We start from the raw sequence: 23,136 nt of genomic DNA, 5'->3' as shown, positions 1-23,136 counted from the left end.
CTTAAGTAGATAATAACACAGAGCCTATACATAAATCATTTCTAAACTAATCTGTCATCTCCCACACTCTATGTTTCTCTCATACATCTCTCAGAAATACTTGTCTTGCTCCAGTAATAGGAAATACAAATAATTCTGCGTTTTGCTTTTTGTTGTTTTTTTTATGGCACTGAACTTTGACCTCAGGGCCTCACACTTGCCAGGCAGGCTCTCTTACTACTTGAACCACTCCACCAGTCCAATAATTCTGATTTTGAGAATGTCTTCTACATTTCCCTCTCTGCAACTTTCACCCACCTCCTGGTTTTGCCTTCTAGACCCACAAATTTAAAAAAAGTCTGGCTTATTTGCCTCTTGAAAGCTCACTTAACATGACAGAAAATTCTTATACCCCTTTCCCACCACTCCCCATTTCTCCCATCTGAGTCAACTTTTCAAAGTAATAAGCAATTTTAGGGCTCACAAGAAAGGTAATACAGGGAGGGAAAATTAGAATAGAACTTGGGACCCTAGTTATCCACAGTTTTTAATTCAATGCATTATCAATTTCTAGTTTTATATGACTCACTTAGGAAATTCATACCACAGTCACTGATGTCAGATGCCAAAACAAAGGTAGTGTTTACCTAAGATGGGAGCCAAAATCATCTGAGATAGTAAAATATTGGTGACATTTTCCTTTCTCAATTTATTCACAGAATCGTAATGCAGTCCATGTCACCCATTCATCTACCAGATGATAAAGCTGAGCTTCAGAAGAGTTTTGTTACCAGCACAAGGTAAGTTAGTAGCAAAATACTGCTGAACTTACTCAAGGCATTTCTGGCCATCTCCCCAATAACAAATTAGGATGATATCATGGACAAGTGTTATCCTTTCCTCCAAACTGCTCATTTCTTAAGGAAGCTAAATTTACATTGTTACTATTACAACAATGATAAATTTTAGAACTAGAAAATTCTTAAAGAATTGTCAGCCTTCCTAATACTAGAGATAATGAAACTAAAGGCCAAAGAGGCTTTGGACACTTGTGGAGAAACATACTACAATTTAGCAACAGAGCCAGAGAAGGACCCCAAATCTGATTACAACCAGACTCTTCAGTGATCTCCACAGACAATTAGCTAAACACAATCAATTTCACAATCTGAGGTTGTTTTCATCTAAAAGATGCATTCACAACTAGAAAAACTACTTCTTTTATCTAGTAAGTTCTGACTTATGGAAGTGACAACCATTTGTCAGAAATTATAGAGGGGAGTTAGAACAACAAATGAGAGATTAGATTGACCTCTAATGAAGTCATTCCACTTCTAAGATCATTTGCTTCTGGACTGTCCAGGAACTGGCCACCTTAAGTAGCCAGGCATTTCCAGAGGTGTTCTGTGGGAGTTCTCCTGCTAGGGGTTGAACCCAGCCCTTCTGTTCCAGACACAACACTATATCCAAATTGCATGCAATCAAATGCTCCAAACATCAAGTAAGGAAATGCAGTTCTGTCATTTCCAAAGACAGACTACACTGCTTAGCTTTCAAAATTGCCTGGCCTAAACAAGCATTCCATAACTGAGCCTCCACATTCAGCTTTTACAGTTTGTGCATGGACTGGGTTACTATCAGAATTAATTATGCAGCATCTTCATGAGGAGAAATCAGATTTGGATGCAAGTTAAGAGAGAAAAGAAAAAGGTGCACTTCCCGAAGGGAGATTACTGTATCCAATTCCCTCCCCCCCAAAATTGCTGGAGTCCTTCCATATACAGACAGATTTGGATGGCAGTCCCCAGCTGGGCTAGCCACAGGAAGAAGGAAGTTGACATGTTTGAGAAATGAAGAATATGCCAACCAACAAGACTGGGAAGGCCAGCACATTATTCACCCCTCCTTTCTATGCAATTCCATTTCAAGCTGTAATTCAATGTGCATCTGTTCATTTGCTCCTAAATATTTAAAATGAACTGACTTTGAACTTTTTTTCTTTTTCAGAATAATGAGCCCAAGGGAAGGAGGTTTATTTATTTATTTTTCTCTCAGAGGGGGAAAAATCCTATTAAAGGTTTAGTTCTGAAAGTTAAAGGAAGCTTCACCAATAGGATTGTTACACTGAATATTTTTACACGAATGAGATTACCAAAAAAAAATTCAAGCTACCTGATTACATGCATGGGAACCAGGTGTTGCAATAGATTTCAGAATAGCAGACTGATGTCCTACAACTCCATGCCAAAAAACAAAACAATGAAAGACACCTGACAAGGTGTCAGTCATGAGAAAGTGATATGCAGACACTCCAATGCCCAAGTCTGGACCCTTCTACTTTAGAGGGCTTTGTCATTTTCTCTCCTCAGTTCCTGCCTGGACCCTGGGGAGGGTGGGAGATAGGAGCTTCAGGAAGGCAGAAACACGTAGGTTCCCTGTCTTTCTTGAGCTGCCTCCAACAGTGAATTGCCGGTGTTTGAAGTCCAGGCCACATAAACCCTGCACTTTGGGGTGTTCGGAGAAAGGTTCCTGGGGCCTGGCCTCCTTCGCTGCCCATGAGCCCGCCAGGCTGGGATGCCCCCAAATCAGTTCAATGTGATTGCAACATCAGCACAGTCCAAGTGAAAACCCTTTCCCCTCCCCTCTGAGGTCTGCACCACTTTCTTTCCAAAGGGTATTTCTAAAAGGAAAACAACTTGAGGGAAAGAGCCCAATTGGGGAAAATCAGATTTTCAACTATTACCCTCATGGGGAGCAGCGTCAAGAAAATCCACACAAACATCCCAAGTCAGGCAGGTGCACGGACAGAGAAGAGAAAGAGGCAAGCAAAGGCAGGGAAGGAGACAGCATCCAGGGGTCGAGCAGAGACTTGGGGAAAGGGGACAGGGGGCAGATGAGGAAGAAAGAGGAGGCACGGAAAGAAGAGGGAGAGAGAAAAGCAGGGGGCACCCGGAAAGAGAGAAAGGGATGGAGAGAGAAGGAAAGAAGGAGGCGGGGAAGGATGAAAGAACGCGCTGGGCAGCAGAGCGCGGGGCCGCGGCGGGGAGGTGGCCGCGGGGACCCGCGCGCCCCGGGGAGCCCGGGCTGCGCTCCACGCGCGGGCGCTGGGACGCGGGGCGCGCCGGCCGCTCACCTTTCAGGATGAGGGTGTCGATGTCCCGGTCGATGCCCAGGAAGTAGCACTTCCTCCAGAGGCCCGAATAGGTGGCGAACAGCGGCCGGCCACACTCGGCGTCCAGCCCGCCGAGCCCCAGCAGCGAGCGCCAGGACTCGGGGTCCGCGCGCCCGGGGCCGCCCGGGAGCAGCCGGCGCCCCAGGGGGGGCGAGTCCCGCAGCGGCAGGTGCGACAGTGGCATCAAGCGGTTCTTCTGGTCCGGGGGGTCGGCGCCCGCGCGGCTGCGCTCGCAGCTCTCCTTGTGGCGCCGGGGGTCGGTCTCGTACCAGTGGTCGGTGAAGATGGCCGTGACGAGCAGCCCCAGGGAGCAGAGGCTGAGGCCGAGGCTGAGCGCCGTGACGAGCGCCCGCGGCTCCATGGCTTCCCGCCCCGCCGCAGCCGCTGGTGGGCTCGCGCGCCGCCGCCAGACACAATGCTCTTGGCCTCGGCTCTCCTCCGCGCGCCCTCCCTCTCCCCACCTGCCCCCCACCTCCCGCCCACGGCTCCGCTCCCCCTCCCCGCCTGGGCGCTCCTTCCCGCCGCCCCTCCCCGGCGGGTCCCCGCGCCCCCCTCCTCCCCGCCCCCTCTTCTCTCTCTGCCCACTCCCCGCGCACGCCCGCGCCCCTCTCCCTACTCCAGGTCCCACTGTCCGCCCTGCTCTCTACGGATCCCCTTCTCTTCTCAAGCCCTACTCGCCGCCCTCACTCTTCCCTCTCACCGTCCTCTCGCCCCTTCACCCGGTCCCTACTTTTCCCCTTACTTTTCTGCAACTCTTCCTGTCGCTCTTTCCCCACTCCTGTGCCTTAAATCTCTGCCCTGGGCTCATGCCTCTCTTCACCTACCCCCAACACAGCACCTCTCGTCCTCTCCCTCTCCCACGACCTTAAACGACTTGCACCACCATCAAATTCATTCTTGTCACTTGTCCAAGTTGATTGTGATCAGTGTCCCGTTTGGTACCTAGGAGCAAATCTCATTCCAAGTCGGGCTGCGCGGCGGCAGTATTTAACTCTTGGGAGCCTTGATCTGAATGAAGCTGCCGACCTTTCTCCTGCCTCCTCCTGAAGGATGCAGCTCGCTCTGTTGTGTCGTCGCTCTTTCCTTCTCAGGCGCTGTAAGCTCTCTGCTCCAGTCCCTCTTCTGAAAGAAGACACCCAGTGTGACTGGAGCGACAGAACCACAGCCAGAGATTGTCTTCCACTTCGTTCAGCCGGTTTTGAGATGGACTCTTTCTTTGTTGACCATCTCCATCCACCTCCCGCCAGAGTGATGGCCTCCTGGAATTCCTAGAAGAGCATAGGATCAATAAGCCCTTGCAATGGCACCTGCTCAGTGATTATTACCTCTGAATAAAGAAAGCCCCCAGTGATAAACCAAAGTAATGATTTTATCCTGTGCAAGTTTTCCTCCTGAGTTGAGAAGGTCAATCCGCAAAGAAGTGTGCGCCAAAGTATACATCCGAGCTCTTCCAGGGCTTACAGTAGTCACAGATGTTAATTCCAAGAATAGCAAGTTAGGTTCTCATTTTGCAAAATGCAGAAACGTTAAGACCCAGGATATTAGGAGTTAATTGTGTAGGTATATAGCCTGTACAGCACAGGTGCAATACTCTTGTGTCTCTTAACGTCCTTGGGCCCATGTCAGAGACAGGGAACTCTGCTGCATGAGCCCAGGGATGGTAATTGGTGTGTTCTGATTATGAAATATTAATGATCAAGAGATTATGAGGCATTCATTAGATGTTAAATGTCGTTACTCCATGATTTAATGGGACTTATTAATTAGTGCCCCACATCAATTGGTATTAATGTGATTTATATATTTCCGCTGGAACGACATCTGTAAAGGTGGCATGCGAATCTTGCTGGGATTTATTTTCATTGACTTTTGTGCTCAGCATCTTCCAAGGGTATTTTTCCATTGAAGAGCGTGTACTTTTGAGCTATTCAGTTCACAGACAGGTTCCTTAAGCAAATCTTTCAGTCTTATCAGACCCCCATGTCCGTTTCTGCTGACCTGACAATGTGAATTATTGCTTGGATTTTCTCATAGCTTCAGCAAGAACTATGGTGAGTTCAAGTCTAATTAAGAAAGACAAAGAATTGTAATTTTAGTGTTCCTTTTGCAATAAGCTTTCCCTTAATGGGAAACACTGAGCTCATCAAAGAATTTTATCTGGATTTACACAAAAATGACAAAATGTAGAAGCATTCTTTTATTTATGTTCCATGATATGTACAAAATGCTAGATCTTTAACAATACACAGAGAAATGCCTTTAACTGTGAGTCCACAGTTGATGTCAGAGATTCACTTAAGTTGTCATGTGTCCTTTTATATTAAAAGATGCCTCTTGAGATAAAGTTATTACAAACCTTGAGAGTCTTAAAAATTGTCAACCCTTTAGCATGTCCTCATTCCCTTGTCACGTTCTCACCTGATGTTCTACAAAAAATAAGTATTCAGTCACATTTAAGAGTTAACTGATCTTCACAATAACACTGTCCCTAACTGGAGCTAGATAGAAGGAAGCCTCTCTTTCCAGGCACTGCTGTTTAACTTAAAAGAACATACTGTTCTGCCTCATTTTCCTAGCCAGAACTCTTTGATCAGACCCTTCTGAGAAAATAGCATTATCTTTGAGGTTCATTTATGTCTCTGTTTAAGACCAGTCTAGGCATATAATCCAAAGGTTACTATATGATGGATTGCCTTTGACAGTATTTCATAAAAAATGCCGCACATTACAAATATGGGCCAGCAGTATGTAATGAGAGCGCTGCCTCTGCTGGTGCAGCATTAGTGGCGTTGGCAGGGAGGTGACATATGATATGTACACTGGCTTTGCTACAGCAACTGCACGTTGCTCCATCCACATTTTTTAAATTTCTCTGTTGGATATTTCCAACAATGAACTATCACCCTCAAACCTCCACTTTGTTAAGGGAGTGAGGAATAGGAAGAAATAAATGGTTTCAATCTTCAAGTTACTCCCAGTCTAGTGCCAAGAAAAAGACCCATAAACAGAACAAGAGGCTAGTGCTGTAGCATGATAACATGAACAACAAGAAACTAACTGCTTGGAGGAGTCAGGTGGACTTTTCAATTGCTTCTCAAAGGAAGAGTTAAATTTTACCAAGAGGATAACATCAGACATATTAGCATTACAGTCAGATATACTTCTTGGATTTTATGTCTACCTAATACATTTGAAGGTTTCAGTATTTGGGGACACTGTAAAATAAGTATTTTTCTACATTTTAAGTCATGTAGTTGAACTACTCTTTTGACTTACTGCAAGTTTGCGAGTGACAACAGAAACTTAGTCTGAGGGCAGTTAGGGCTGGCATGGAGTGATGGTGATTGGAGATTAAGAATCTAGCCAGAACATGAGGGTTTGTCTCAGCTTTGGCTGTGCTGTGAACTCAACATTTTCACTTTGCTTTTTCTTTGCTTGTCTTAAATTTCTCTTTGCTGTCTTCACATCTAATACCCCAGTGAATCCCTCAGAGAACAACTGTGTCCTAAAATGACAGGGATAGAGTGAGAAAATTCCACCTGGGTGTTTCACTGCACTGAATTCAACATGTATAAAACTAATTTCTCATATTTTTCTGTGATCTAGCTGCCACTCCCAACTTCTCTTTCTCTCTTGTTGACAAGTCACAAACTCCATATTTTAGAATTATACAAGTTGTAGACATTTTTCCTTTTTATATCCACTCATTCCTTTTACATTTCTGCTGTTGCCATGCCTCTAACACCTTACATCTGGATTAATATTACAGCTCGCTTCTTTGCCTCCGTGATTCCAGGATCAACCCTTCCTACAGTTATTACAGTCCCAACACATTTTGCTCAAATGTTACTTTGATTATGTCACCTTTCAGCTCTTGACTCTCTAGGATAGAGAGAATTATCCAGTATATTCCTCTAGAGTCACTTTTTGTTACTGCCAGTATTCCCATAGTGTTTAAACATCACAACTGATATATTGGCCATGTTTAAATATTTAGAAAACAAAAATATTTGCCATAATATCTAGGTGTTTTATGATATTCGTCATATTTGTCTTTATAGTCAGAAGTTCTTTAAATAAATAATTCCTTATAAAAATGTCCATGAAAACACTACACACACACACACACACACACACACACACACACACACACACGCACAGACAGCTCTCCAGGTATCCAGAGCAATGCAATGACTTATTGACATACCTATGCTAAGCTAACCATACCAACCATGAATATTCTAAGAGACTTTTACCTTTTGTCCTGGTGCCAAGATTCAAAACAACATCCTTCCTGATTTCAAACACTCAGAATTCACAATTGAGTCAATATAGTTTGACCCAAAGCTACATGCTACCTTTCATAAAGAATCAGGAATATTTCCTGGTGATACCAGCCATTTTTCCAGCATTTAATGTAAAGATACAGTCAATTATATTGTTGATCTATAGCATGTTATTTCTGTAAATACTTGAGGTATCTGAAAATCATAACTCTAAATTGTTTCCTGAAGCAATTTTATTTTAATTCAATAGTATATATCACACGCCTCCAATGTAAGTTGCAGTAGACCCCACTGGATTATACTACAATGAATGAACCATGGTCCCTATCATCAGGGAGTTTTAAGTTAGTGAGGGAAAAAACCAAAAATACAGGAGGCTATGCACAGGAATACCTTGGGATGAGTGCTGTCACAGAGATATAAACAAATTGCAAGAGGAAAATCTAGTACAGAGAAATTGGTTTCCATTGGGAGGAATATGGGTAAGCCAAGTGGAATAATACTATCTCGAGCCCTTGGAAGAAAGGGACTGTTTTCTGTATGTGTGTCAACCCAGTCCAGGGAAAAGCCAAAAGTAAATTTTAGAAGTAGCACCTACCCCATGGTAATCTTCTATCCCCCACACATGTGGTAAGTCATCCTGACAGTGCCATTTTGTCACCAACTAGATGCTGGGAACCATAAAATACCACAAAACCCCTGAAATAGATGGTTCCTGATAAGTTTCTCATTTCACTGACACACCACAGAATGTCACCATTCTTTTTCACATTCCTGGATTAAGCTGTTTCCTTTTTGGATCCTTTAAGCACATATGGCAAGGGAAAAAAAATGTTCAAAGAAACCCATAACCATGTTAAGTCCCACTCAAAGTGTGATGTGTTAGCAGATGGTGACTCATTAATTGCCATACCTAACTGTATTCACCACCTTATCTGTGTGTGCAGATACTGGGTTTTGAAGTTAGGGTTTGATTCAGCTATTCAGGCCATGTTTGACAACCAAAGCAGAATTGAATGTAGCTGAGATATCCAGTGTCTCCGATTCACAGTCTCTTTTGGTGCTGCCCAGATGAACAAAAAAGCCCTTTCCAGGTGTCTCTCTCTCTTCCCTGAAAACCTTCTCTTGCCGTTATGTCTACTTAAAGGCACCAGGGTCTTAGGAATTCACATTTGAAACACACGGCTCTACCTTGCACCTTGAACCAGTTGTCCAACCTCCAAACATCTGAGATCTGAACAACAGAGCTATCAACATCTACTTCACGGGATGAGTGAGTCCTGATCATCACATGCTAGGAACATTCCTCCCACTCTTCTCTCCGCCCTACTCCATCCATGTAAACACATAAGCATGCTTCAGAAAATCCATAGGTCTATTATATTAAGACCATCTAATTTAAGTGTCATAAATATAAGTGGCTAAATAATTTATTAGTGACACATTTTCCATGTTATTATTTATAATATTCAAATAAAGGAAGCAATCTATCATTCTAATTTATTCAATTAACCTTAGTGAGTACCTATGAGTCAGGGAGAGAGTATTCCAGACAAAGAGACTAGCTACTACAAAGGTCCTGAGGCATGAAAAAACTTTGTCTCATCAGAAAACTGAGAGGAGACCACTATGGCTAGAAAGTAGTGAATGAGAGGGGAATGATAAGTGATGGAATTGCAGAGTTAGACAATGCCTATCATGCATGGCCTTGAAAACCATACTGTGGAGTTTGGATTTGAGTCAAAAGAAAATCCTTGAAATGTTTTAACCAGGGAAAGGGTATGAATTGATTAATGTTTTTAAGTGTCACTCAGACTTCTATGTGACAACTGGGTTAGGGTTGGGGTTGGGGTAGCAAGTTTGAGGCAGAGTAACCAGTCAGGAGGCAACCAGTCAGACAAGGGGTATTATTAGCGACTTGGCCAAAGAGATAGTAATAGAAACAGAGAGAAGTAGATGGAAAGAAGCAGGTGAGGAAAAAAAAAGAAATCAAGAATTATGCTCCATTTCTGGTCTAAGTGTTTCAATGGTGTGCCATGTATTAGATTAGAGGAGATATATACTTAGGAGGAGAAGTAGAAAAACATCATGAACATGTTGAGTTTGAGATGCCACTTAGCAATCCCAGACAGCTAGACAGTTGGATGTGTGAATCTAAGAATAAGAAAAGCAGTCTGGACTGGAGATTGCAATTTAGAGATGTCAGCACATAGGTGATATGTGGATATTGATATTTAAATTCATGGAACTAGATGAAATCACTCAGGGGAAAGTGTAGTAACAAAAACTAAGTCAAGGTCCAGGCTTTGAGGCAGAAGAAACTATAGAGCTCCAATAGAGGAGAAGGCACCACAGGGGAGACTGGGAAGGAAAACAGGAGGGAAAGCTAGAAAATGTAGGTTCCTGAAGCCAACACAGGTAAGCCTAGTAATACACTGTAATGACATAGCAACAGAGAAATAAGGTGATTAGATGAGAAGTATGAGACACTTGGGTTCAAATTCCAATGGGATTGTGTTTGAAGGAATTATTTGCCCTCTCCAAGCCTCTGCTTCATCATCTGTAAAGTAGGGGATGCTAGGAGAATCCCCAAACACAATGAATATATAGCACTTAACAGCATAATGGATGCAAAGGTTAATACATAATAACTGCTCAATGTATAAATGACAGCTGTTGTCATTTGTCATCTCCAACAATAACTGGAGACTATTCACATTTGCAGGCCATAATCCTGAATGTGGTACAGAACTTCACTCTCCTAGGGATTGTGTCCTAATGAAAAGCATGAAGTCCTACCATAAAACCCCTAAAACATAAATCATCTGTAGTATTGGTGAAATGATGAGCATTCAAAAGTATGAGGAGCCATTATGTTCTTTCAATAGGCTATTTTGTTATGAGCCCATAAAAGGGGTTTAATGCTGTTTTGTGACTAGCAGAAATAAGCTGCCAGAGCACGATAAGGTATCTCCATTTCTCAAGGTCTTAAAATGAGCTAGACAGAAAGGCCTCTGTAGAAAATGACTGCCCATAGCTACTACATTTTATGGGTACAAATCATGCTAGGTGAATAGGGGGTGCCTGCACCTTCCCTCCCTCAAATAGGGAACAGGGAAGCTCTGAGAAGAGAAAGGGACATTAATTAAGTTAGGAAGGACAATATCTGGATGAGAACAGAAAAAGAGACAGTATCCCTGGAAGAAGAAGAAGAAGTGGAAGAGGAAGAGAGAGAAAAAGAGAAAAGAAGAAGGAGGAGAAGGAGGAGGAAGAGGAGAAGGGGGTGAGGGGGAGGAGAAGGAGGAGGAGGAGGAGGAGGAAGAGGAAGAGGAAGAGGAAGAAGAAGAAGAAGAAGAAGAAGAAGAAGAAGAAGAAGAAGAAGAAGAAGAAGGAGAAGGAGAAGGAGAAGGAGAAGGAGAAGGAGAAGGAGAAGGAGAAGGAGAAGGAGAAGGAGAAGGAGAAGGAGAAGGAGAAGGAGAAGGAGAAGGAGAAGGAGAAGGAAGAAGGAGGAGAAGGAGAAGAAGAAGAAGAAGAAGAAGAAGAAGAAGAAGAAGAAGAAGAAGAAGAAGAAGAAGAAGAAGAAGAAGAAGAAGAAGAAGAAGAAAGAAGAAGAAGAAAGAAGAAGAAGAAGAAGAAGAAGAAGAAGAAGAAGAAGAAGAAGAAGGAGGAGGAGGAGGAGGAGGAAGAAAGAGGAGAAGGAGGAGGAGGAGGAGGAGGAGGAGAAGGAGAAGGAGAAGGAGAAGGAGAAGGAGATAGAAGTTAGTAAAGACCCAAGTCCTAGCAGAAAGAAGGCAATTTTGCACAAGTGATGAGAAATCCAAACTTTGCCGACATGAGTTGGGTCAACATTTCAGATTCTCATCGTCAAGACCAGAAAGACAAAAATTGAGACAGATGTCCCTGAAAATGGAATTCGACACAAGTTCACAGACATTTGCCCTCACCTCTGAGATCAAGATCACCACCCTAGGCGGTTAAGTTTTTCTCAATTACTGATTTGAATAAACCCCTTGAAAAATTATGTGAGTTCAGGTACTCAGTAGTCAGACTGTGAATAGCTGTTATGAACCAGATACTCAGAAGAATACCCAACAATGTGTGTGTTATTTACAGCTCTCAGCATGCCAGGGTTTCAGTGGGCACTGTGAAGTGCACAGTGCTTGGAAAACTACCCTGTCCTTTTGGAAAGAGTTACCAGTTTAGCAGGACTTGGCATACACCCCTCATGGCTGCACCTGAGCCCCAGTAATAAATGGGCAGCACGTGGCATTGATGGTCACTCAAGTGAAAAAGCCAATGAAAGGCTTGGGGACGAATTACCATCTCACCTCCAACTATGGTGTGGAGAGGCAGGACCTTGTCAGGGTCAGATTTATGAGGTTGATTAAAACAGAGAGAAAGGAAATGCACCAATGGCCAAAAAGGAATCCAAGTAGGTGGCTTTGATATATGAGCTCCATCTGCCTGATTTATTTGGTGTCTGTAATCTGCATGTGATCGAAAGCCTTAGACTATGTGAGTGGCAAGTCAGAGAGGGCTGGCAGTGGGAGAGATGTCTCTTAGTGTTTTCCAGCCAAGTCATCATGTGCTCTTCCGAACCCCACTGAAATCCAAACACAACAGAAGGAGTTTCTCTCCTAAGAGTCCTTATATTTAGCCAAAAGAAATTCCTGAAGTTTCCAATGCTGAAGTTTAATTCCAAAAACAAAAGGCTATTTTCTAAGCATTTAAAGAAATTCTTTAATTACTCAATTTCCTTTTATATATTAAGTTTTTTGAAAGATGCCTGCTGTCTTGGTCCTGATTTTGTGGACACCGTTTTACTTACTTACTGCCCTTTTCCATCTTTATGCAGAAGTTTACCTTTTTCCATATCAACTATTTTTGCCAAGAAGCCCAGGTTCTTTGGGCCAATAAAATGAGAACTTAAAATGACTCTCATAGCAGTGTTAACTGCATTTATAGGGCTCCTTTTAAAATGTTATAATTGGTAGCAATGAAAGCAAACTAGATATGGAAACCTGAAAAAGCCAGGGAAATCAACTCAGAATATAGCTGGGCTTAGAACTAAGGCTATCTTAGATTTATGGGATCTGAAAGGAGATTTGGAAGAAAAATACTATAGAAATTATTGTCAAAACAAAGGAAGAAGAAGGGATAATAGGAAGTAGTACATAATCAGAAATTTTATCAATGGATTGTCTATAAATCTATAGTTAGATAAAACCTGCGCAAAATAAGCAACATTACCAAGCAGCAGTCACAGATCAGAGTGGTTTGGAAAAATAATTTCCCAGCATGGCTTAGTGTGGGTTTGGATATTTACAGATTTGTATGGTTTACAATTAGGAGAATGGCCACCTCCATAATTTCTCTAATCTTCTTGCCTACTACTTTCTACATGTTGTTATGGAGCTTTTATACTTTTATAGAATAATAATATGTTGTTAACGTGTATTGATCACAAACTATTTGCCAGGCCCTAATAAGCTCTTTATATGTTTTTATCCTTCAATTCTTATAACAATTAGTAGTAGTAGTTTTGTTATTGTTACTCCCATTTTCTGCATGAGTAAAGTGGGGAGAAGCACAGAGAAGGTGAATAACTTGCTCAAGGTCATATTCTTATTAAGTAGCAGAGCCAGTATTCCAAACTGCATGTTGTAACTTCAGGGCCTGTGCTCTTAACCGTTATTGGTATATGTAATAAAGAAATAGACCAGGTGACAGAGGTAGAGCGGTGAGAAGTGATTGGTTTCAGGATATTGAAAGTATAGCCAATCCAATTTGCTGATGCGTACAATGTGTGGCACAGGAGAAAAGAACTAGGTGGAGTTGTTACCAACAGGGAAGGTTATGGAAGGTATAGATTGGAGTGGGGACAATATCAGGAGTTCAGCAATAAGTTTAAGGTTCCTATTAGCTATTCACATGGAGATGTTAAGAGAGCAGTTAGCTATGCAAGTCTAGAGTTAGAGAAGGGGTTCAAACTAAAGATGTAAATCTGGGCACCAAGAGGATTCCCATATAGATAAGACTTCAACTATCAGACTGGATATCAACCAAGAAGAAAGTAATTGATAGAAAAGAGAAGGACAAGAACTGAGACATGGAAAACTTCTATCTGTTGAGGTCTAGGAGATCAGTAGAAGTAGCAAAAGGGTCTGAAGAGAAGTGGCCAGAAAGGTAAGAGAGTATGAAGTCCTGGGAGTCAAGAGAAGAAAATGTTTCAAACAAGGGAGGACTGTCAGTGTCTCAAAGTTTCTGATTACTCCAGCAAGAGGAGAACCAAGAATTCAGCATTAGGTTTAGCCATGCAGAAAAAGGTCTCTAGTGACCTTAATAAGAGCAGTTTTAGCAGAGTGTTGGGGATGTAAACTTGATTAGAATGAGTTCAAGTGAGAATGGGAAGTGAGACATTAGACCAGTATGTATAGATCACTCAAGGAATTTTTTCCATAAAAAAAGGAGAAAGAAAGGAATAATACCTAAAGTTAGAAGTGAGATTAAGAGATTCATGTATGGGCAAGAGGGGAAAGAATCTAATAGAAAAGTGGCACATCATAGTAACAATGGAAAGAACTGAGGACATAGTGAAAGTCACAGGTAGATAGGTAAATGCGTTGACTGAGCCTTATGGAAGTTTCCATAATATGTTCAGTAAACGTTAATGTATTTGAGGAAGGAGAAGTCTTATCAGTAGAGATGGCATAGAAGTATTGATGGGACATAAACTTTTGAAGATCTATTAGAGCAAGTTCCATTCCATTTCCATTCCATTTCAGGAATGGAAAACCACATGAAACCAGAGTTAGTTCATGGGAGAGTGAGCACCCTGGTCCTACCAGGATGGAGGACTTGTGATGGAAAGTTCAGGATAAATTTGGCAGTGTCACTTAAATTCAGACTGTAAAGGGTTTAAGCGCACCAAGACCTTAGGCAATGGAAAGAAGGATGAGGGTATAGTGGAAGAAGAGGTGTTAGGAAATAATCCAGCAATGTGATGAATTAGATGGTGACAAAGGCTCTAGGTCACCCAGTTCTGGGTATCGAGACTCATGACAGCCACATTAGAAGCAAGGGAAGAAACATCAGAGATACTATGATGGACAAGTCAACCAAAGCAGGGAAGCAGACAAATACAAATGCTGAAGGTCAACTGCTCACAACAACTTGTCTAGGGAGATGATGGGTCTGTTGACTAAAATAAATAAATGACTTTGGATAAGTGAGTAGATGAATGAATAAGGAGGGAAAACAGATTTGGGATTGCAGCTTTGGCCATTTACATTTGAGAGATAGCAAGATATATGTGGGGAAATGTCTACGAGATAGTGGAGAGAGTCGATTTAGCCTCCACCGAGAGGCACCTGTGAGAAGTCTGTGGGAAGAAGGCATAGAAAATGAGCAGAAATAGTGTCCTGAGGCAGGGACTAAGAGGAAGAGGAGGAACCAGAGTCTGGCAGCATAATGTGAGCTCATCAGGAGAGCCACAAAAGCCAAGGGTACAGTTACAAGGTCAGTGGCACTGAGAATTACAGGAGCATTCAGCAATCAGTAAAAAAGAAAGGACTCCAGGGAAATGTGACCCCTGAGACCATGAGTGTCAATAGTTTAAAACAGGAATCAAATTTCTGGGTATTAAGGAATAAATAGAAGGTGAGAAAAAAAATAAAGGTAACACATGTTAATTTGTGGGGGAGGAAGAAATTTTAGCAAAGAAAGAAGAAGAGTCCTTCTGTAACTACAGAGGATAAAAAGATTAAAGGTTGTTTTTCTAGGTGCTGGAGACCAAATCCAGGCCCTCATGGTTACTAGGCAAGCATGCTACAACTGAGCTAATTTCCCAGTCTTTAAAGTTTTTTAAAGGTAGAGAAAACTTATGTATGTTTGAAGGAGAGGTATAAAGATGATGAAACCAAATTTGCCCCTACAACTGAAATTAAAGTTATAATTTGAATAAAGAAAAATTAGGTAGGTCATGAATAATATTTATGTTGCTGCTCATAAAATTTCATTTGTCACAGACTGGTTTGATGTCAAATAAAATATATAACTAAAAAAAAAAAAACCTGGCTATCCATTAGCTCTCAGGGAGATGGACAAAGTAAGCTCAAGTAAATCTTCCTTTTTCTCTTGGTGAGGATAACAGCTTTGTGAATGTGGTAGGATTCAATAATTGTTCCCCTTCCAGAAGCTAAGAATATGTTACCTTACATGGCAAAAGGATTTTGCAGCTGTGATCAAGTTAAGGGTCTTGTTGGAATGAGATTATCCTGGATTGTAATGATGGGTTCAATGTAATGACATGAATTCTTAAAACCAGAGAATCTTTCCCAGACCATTCTGGGAAAGAAAGAATGTGACAATAGGAAAAGGGCCAGAGAGATGTAACACTGCTGGCTTTGAAGGTCGAAGAAGCTGGCCATGAACTGAGGCTCACAGACAGCCTCCAGAAAGTAAAAAAGGCAAGGAAACACATTCTCTCCTAGAGCTTCCAGAAGGAATATAGCCCTGCCAATTTTGGTGCAAGCCCAGTGAGACTAATTTTGGGCTTCTGAACTACAGGATCATAAGATAATAAATTGTCTTGTATTCACGCACTCAGTTGTTGGTAATTTGATATAGCAGCAATAGAAACTAAATACAGTGGTTAAACTGCTTCCTTTCTCAAACAGGTAGCCCCCAACTCACCATGGTCTCCCCTGCTACCTGACTTTGCTCCTTCTTTGATCCTGCTCCAAGGATCCCCTGAATTCCAAAACATACAGAAATTAGAATTCCTAATAGCTAGAGAGTGAATGTCTGAGCCTGTCTTCCTGCAAGCTAGGCACCGTTTCTCTCTTCAGGCATTTATTTCACCTGAGCACTCTCTCTGTCACCCAAGGTGCTGCTCCATCTGCCATCCAGGACAGGAAAGGTTTGGAAATTATTGTGGGAGATGCTCCAGAAAGCAGTGGAAAAGCCCAAGTGAAAATTATCTTGTCTTTTACAGTCACAGGAAAGATCAATCCAGGGAGTTCTTTGGGTTCATGTAGAACCATGAGCTGTTTTCCTGTCTCTAACAGCTGGGAAGAGTTTTTGTTTGTTTGTTTTCGGGTTTTTTTCCCCACCTTTCAACCACTCTTTGAGTGTCATCAGAATGGATTTTGGCCTGGCACTTAACAGAATAAAGTATTTGTAGCTATTGCCCTACTTACCTTAACTCAAGCTGTCAAGAGCCCAAAGGTAGCCTTTGGACTCTGCATATGGACTCTAAAAAAGGACTCAAGTCTTTTGAGAGTTACTTAAAGGTATAGCTATACTTGAGTGAGCAGTATTGATCTAGGGGAGGACTGTATTGTACAGGAGGAAGAAAAGACATCAAAGTTAACAAGTAGAAATGAAAGGAGCTAAGTTAATAAATACAGGGGAATGTGGACTAGACATTGAGAAAACAACAACAAAATAATGTTTGTTTTCTTAGCACCATAAGTCAAAGTGGAAAGTGTGAAGAGCACAGTGGAAGTTAGGCATATGGAGCAGGAAGTTCAAGTGAAGTTGGATTGTACCTGTCCCAGTCTATATGCTCTGGCAGTGGGGCTTCTTTCCCTTGTTAACGATGTTATGACAAGAAAAATGTACATGCATTAGCTATTGGAATGTGACTAATTAGCACAATTTGGGATGGAAATTTGAGTAAGTTCAGTGGAGAGGAGGTTATGTAGCAATGAATGAGGTCATGAAAGAAAGAAATTATCTACATCTCAAGATATTAACTTGGGCTCTTCCACCAGAAAGAGCTTCTGGTCCTGAGACTTGTTCCTTCTCTAAACTGGCAGACATTCATTCCCTAAGCCCTAGAGCACTCAAGAACTTTCAAACTCACCTAATCCTGTTTATCCTGTTCCCCCACTCCTTCCCAGTGAAACCACAGTAACAGCTCAGGCTCATATTTTCCATCACTCCCTGCCTCTGCCTACTGACCAACCCTGTTATTTCCCCTCATGGTCCTGCATGGTGTGCACCATCCTCTTGGGAACTGTGAGTTATAAACTCTCTTTTCTATGACAGTCATCTCCTGTTTTCCTTACTTTATCTGAGTAATAATAAAACCTTTACCTTAAAGGATAACCCTATGGTCATAGGTTATTAAAATCTAATTGATCAGCCTAAGATTAAGATTCAGTTGTTTGGGAGATGGTATTAAGGTGATAGTTTAGTTCAGTTACAGGAAAAGGTGATCTGTTTCACTCTGACCCATTACCAAATAGTCACACAGCAAATCTGATTATTTAGCATATGTTTATTTACAGCTATCACGTACCAACTACACCTGTGTAAAACCATATTTACTTCCTCTTTAAATTCAAGTGGAATCCTTATATAAAATGAAATTACAAGGCTCAAGAGAGAAGACTTATTCACCTCCAATGGGCCATGACCACCTGAGTTAATACAGATGCACAATATCTGGGAGCTTTCTGATTGGGAAGAAGCTTGCCACCTGGGGAAGAGGGCCACAGCAGGGATGACACAACCATGTCAGCAATCTGCAAGAATAGAATCTGTCTTTTAAGTCACTTCACAGTATGCAGTCTTTTGACTTACACCTAAACATGCTAATAGAAAGAATATCTTCCATGTCTGCACAATATAAACATCCTTAAATAAAGCCAGGGAATTGTTTCAAAGTTAATTGAGGGTACAGGTTGGATAGGGAAGGCCTACTTGGTCTTCTTTAACAATTGTACTTTCATACTTAGAAAACTTCCCCTCCCTGTTTGATAGTTGAGGAACCTGAGATCTAGAAAAATGGTGATTTTTCTGGAATTAATGCCCTTGCTGGGAATAAAATTCCTATTTGACTCATTCTTCAGTTCTGCCTTAACTACTTGTGTCAGTGTGTCAGCACATCAATAACTTCCTCAAAAAAATTTACTTCCTGAAAAAGTAAATCTCAGTTACTTTTTCTGAAAGTGGAGATAATAGGATACCCTCCCAGGTTTGTTGTCTTATTCAAGATTTGAAACATGCTTTGCAAACCACAAAATAAAAACTGAGTCACAATGTATTAATAGTTCTATCATGAATCTGATAGCAGAAAGGGACCAGATCAGTGATTAGTTTGGGCTTACAGCCCCACCCCCTCTTGGAAGATAGAGCACATCCTACAAATACACTTGGATGAAATATCTATTAGCCTCAAGTTACCAGAGAACCTCTGTTTGCAATTATGATTTGTTTTGGGCTACTATGTAATGCCAGGATTACTCTGGGAAACTTGACTGAAACACTTTTAAATTATTTAATCTTCTTTTTCAAATATATATTTAGCTACAGAATACATGTCAATTGAAAAGTTTGCAGGAATACAAAAATACAGAAAGACAAAGGTATGGACCTTCCCTTGCCCCACTAACTCCACTCCCTGAAGGTAGCACTGGTCCACACCAGTGGTGCATTTGACATTTTCCTTAGCAATCTATGGTGGGCATCTGTCCCCATAAAGCGTCCTAGCTGTTTTTCATAGTTACATAATACTCCATGGCATAAATGTGTCATAATTTATGCCCCCCCCCACTTAGGTTATTTCCAATTTGTAATTCTTTTTTTTTTTTTGGGTGGTGGGGGATCAGTACTGGAGTTAGTACTCTGATCACCACCTGTGCCTCCCCATAGACAATTGTGCACAAGCCCAAGGCAGACACAGCCTCAATGGTGTAGAACTGGAATGGCACCCATTGCATAAGTTGGAGAAGGTATCTGGAGAGTTCTGCAGGGTGACTCAGCCCCTACATCCTTCACCTCTCACCTTGTCAAACTCTTCATTCCTACTGACAAGTGGCATCTGTTGTTCAATGAAACTTTTGACAACACCAGTGTAGGTTTGCTGTACATATACCGAAGAGGTCCTTTCACAGTTAGTAAGTGTTCATAAATAACTTCCTAATGAATAGAAACAACTGAATGCCCAAACCTCTGCTCTGCAAAAAGGTTAAACTCAGTCTCCACTGGAGACAGGGAACATCGATCCCTTACCAGCCTGGGAAGGCCCTTGCATGCCCAAGGCAAGGTGATACCCGGTGTGCCTCTCTCAGCTCCCACAGTCCCAGTCTATGCATTTGAACTCCAACTCCTGGGAAAATGTTGGAGCAAAACCCAACTTTCAGAGTTGTCTTTAGGTTCAAGAAAATATTTTCAGGATCTAGTTGTATTTACTGAACATTCATGGACCTCTTCCTAGTACATCCAATTGTCTAGACAAATGGTAATTCACCTGATACTTTCGGACTTTTGGCTGTGTTATAGTTTTCCTAAATTGAAACATTTCTTGTGCTCAAATATCTCCCTGGAGTTCAAAAGCAAAATTGGTTTCCTATAAAAACTTGGCATCACTATCATTAATTAACAGAAAGCAGAGTGCCTCTGTGTGTTTACCTTCACAAAGAGTATCCATGCAATGCATTTCTTTCCCAGAGGCATAGTTTATTCCTATGGACCAGAAATTAAGAAAGTATTTTAAAATAAATTCATGGCTTTTACCAGCAGGGAAGTTTTGAGAAACAGACTACTATATTTTATTAAAAGATACTAGACACAGGATTGTGAAAATTAAATAGAAGCCCCTAGGTATGAGAAAATAAATTATGTTAAATCGTTCACTTAGTCTGAGGCCACTTGTCTGTGCTTTGATCCAATTTGCCAAGCAATATATGGGCTGATCATCCAGCCAGTCGTTATTAGCTATTCATTGGTCAGCTTTATGATTGATATGACTTGGTAGTAATGCAAAGAAGTGTGAGTGTATGTTGTTGTGTGTGTGTGTGTGTGTCTGTATCTGTGTAATTTTGTTAGTAGTTCTATCCCTGTGGATTCATAGAAAGTTAGAGTTTGAAGTTAGAATTCTTTAAAAATGTGACATAGAGTTATAGTTAGCACTAAAGTGTTTGCCTAGCATGTATTATATCCTGGGTTCCATTGCCAGAACCACAAGAACAGAAAAGGAAAAAAGAAAAGGGAAGGGAAGGGGAAAGAAAACATCTACACATACATACACACAGGTGCACACACACTGGAATGTTATTCAACCTTTCAAAAGAAGCAAATCTTGCTATTTGTGACAACATGGTGTTTCAAAGGGGAAAAAAAATAACCAGTCTTGGTGTATAAGAACTGGTCTCTAAAGTGGAAAGTTCCATGAGATCAAAGAGTCACATGGATCCAGGGTTGCACGACGCAAAATTTATTGGGGATTTATACACAGAAGTGTGTCTTGGGTGGCAACAAGGCAGAAGGAAGGGGTTTAAATACTAAGCTAGACAAAGATAAGGCATGGCCAACCAGAATGTACCTGGCTTTCACATGTAGGACATGATTAATATCTCCCACATCAGTGTGGGTGTCAGTGATTCACACACCACACTCAGCTGACTACCTTGACAACTTCATTTGTCCTACAGGATTTGGGATGGATGCCAGGGTCACCTTCAAAAAAATGGTGATTACAACTGAGATGGTTGTAGTCATGCCAAGTTGAATGTCTGCACATGGGTAAAACTAGGGAACATTATGTTAAGTGAAATAAACCAAACACAGAAAGACAAATACACCATGATTTCACTTTTATGTGAAATCTAAAATACAACTCATAGAAGCAAATAGAATTGTGGTGATCAAGAAATGTAAGGTGGAATGTGGGTACGAGGAAATGTCAGCCAAAGGGTACAAGATAACAGTTATTCAAAATGAATATGCTCTGAAGATCTAACATGACTACATATGCATGGTGACTACAGTTAGTATACTTGAAATTTGCTAAAAGAGCATATCTAAAATGTTCTCACCACAAATAAAAAAAAAGGAAGAAAACGGAAACTTTGTGATGTAATAGATATGTTGATAGTTTGAAAGTGGTGCTCATTTCACAATGAAATACATGTATCAAAACATCAAGTAGTGCACCATGAATATGTACAGTTACAATGTGTCAATTATACTTCAGTAAAGCTGGAAAAAAAGAATTATTTTAAAAATCTGGTGCTGGAAAGTGAGACTGAAACAAATGTGTGATTTATTCTCAGTTGTCATGATTTAAGTCATGACATATCTAAGCCCATGAACCATATTGTAGTATCAGTTACATTTTTATATGTATTCAAGTCAAAGTGTAGCAGGGGATAAGCTCAGTGAGAGAGTGCTTGCCACGCATGCACCATGCCCTGGGTTCAATCTCCAGTACTGCAAGATAGATAGATACAAAGATAGATAGATGATTGATGATAGATAGATAGATAGATATAGACATAGATAGATAGATGACAGATAGAAAGATAAATGATAGATGATAGATAGATAGATAGATAGATAGACAGACAGCCAGATAGATAGATAAATGTCAGGACCTCTGTGTATGCCCTTGAAGTCCGGAACCACATTTTACATTATTTTTGCTTCTCTGGTTTTTATAAAAAGAATAGGGATGTAAGTAATGCTGCTAACTACATTTGATAAACACTTGCTGACTTTAATTAGAGACGATCCCCTATGTTCCATGATAGAAAACATAAAATGTTTTCATTTAAAAATTTACTCAGAATCTTTCAGGTTTTCACTCATAAGAAGCAGGAAGTACAGTGGGACCTCAGTTGAAAGAAATGGCCTGTTGGCAGTCCGCTTTTCTTTTCTCCTTCCGTGGAAAGCAGTGCCAGAGCCAAACAGAGCAACACCATGTGTCTTGGGAGCGCCAAGGAACATCAATTCTATTAAACCAAAACTGGAACAGAGCACAAACTCTGGCAGACAGGAGGCTTGCTGGGGCCTTGGCAACAAAAGACAGGCAAGAACAGGCAGAAGGAAGCAGAGTACAGCCAGGCCAGCTGCAAACTTGAATGTCCTACATCCTGACCAATCTGACAGGTACCACTCACTGCCGATAAAAGGATCACAAGACCCACAAAATTCACTCCCTCACCTGCCCCTGCTCCATCCCTGCCTGCTCTCTGGCTTCCTAGTCATTCATTTCAGTTCCAGCTTCAACCCGGCACTGCTGTTCACTTGTTCCCTTGGACAGCAACTATCACTTCACTTTGAAGCTCGTGGCATTTCCTTTCTTTTTTCATTTGGTAGGTTTAGATTGCTTTTCTAGAATTGTAAGCATCGTGGCCCCTCTAGACTGTCTTCAGGACTCACTTCTGTGACTGTCTCCAGAGGGAGCCCAGGCATTCAGCCCAATATTCGCAGTTTACCATTTGCCCACAGTTCTGGGCACAGAGGGAGTCAGAGTCCATCTCAAGGCTCAGTCCTCAAAGGGCGTAGTTAATCAGGAATAGTCAAGAGTTCATGGATACCTGGAGCATGGTCCAGAGGCAGGAACATAGAAGCGAGAGGTTTGCAGGGCAGGCATTTGGTATTTGGCAGGAAGTTTCTGGTAGGTGTTGGGCGGTGGAGTCCTGATAATAAGGAAGTGCTTGGGGTCAACTGTGGAGTCCAGCTTTTGTGATCACGTACTGGACACCAGTGTGAACTAATTCTGAAGGTGAGGCCAGGATTCTGCCTGCCAGGATTCATATTGTAACTGAGGTGGACATGAGGTTGGGACCATTTTAAATCTAGCTTAAAGTAGATAGAAAGGACACAGTAAGAAGAAAGATGAGTACAAGAAGTAAGTGATATGTATATTTACTTGGAAGAGATGTAGACTTAGAAATGACTATGCAT

General features: G+C 41.5%; 1 protein-coding gene across 1 annotated transcript in view; it reads right to left on the bottom strand.

Moving 5' to 3' along the window:
• Tmem178a (transmembrane protein 178A) overlaps positions 1 to 3,594 on the bottom strand; it is a 52,348-nt gene extending 48,754 nt beyond the window's left edge. Inside the window, exon 1 of the mRNA XM_020187065.2 lies at positions 3,113 to 3,594. Coding sequence (XP_020042654.1) covers positions 3,113 to 3,512 — 400 coding nt within the window. The 5' untranslated portion in view covers positions 3,513 to 3,594. The remainder of the gene's footprint in view (positions 1 to 3,112) is intronic.
• Between the last annotated feature and the right edge of the window lie 19,542 nt (positions 3,595 to 23,136).

This window comes from Castor canadensis, chromosome 12 (genome assembly GCF_047511655.1).
Source record: "Castor canadensis chromosome 12, mCasCan1.hap1v2, whole genome shotgun sequence".
NCBI classification, from domain to species: Eukaryota; Metazoa; Chordata; class Mammalia; order Rodentia; family Castoridae; genus Castor; species Castor canadensis.
Note: the sequence above shows the minus strand (reverse complement) of the source record. Positions and strands in the feature narration are given on the sequence as shown.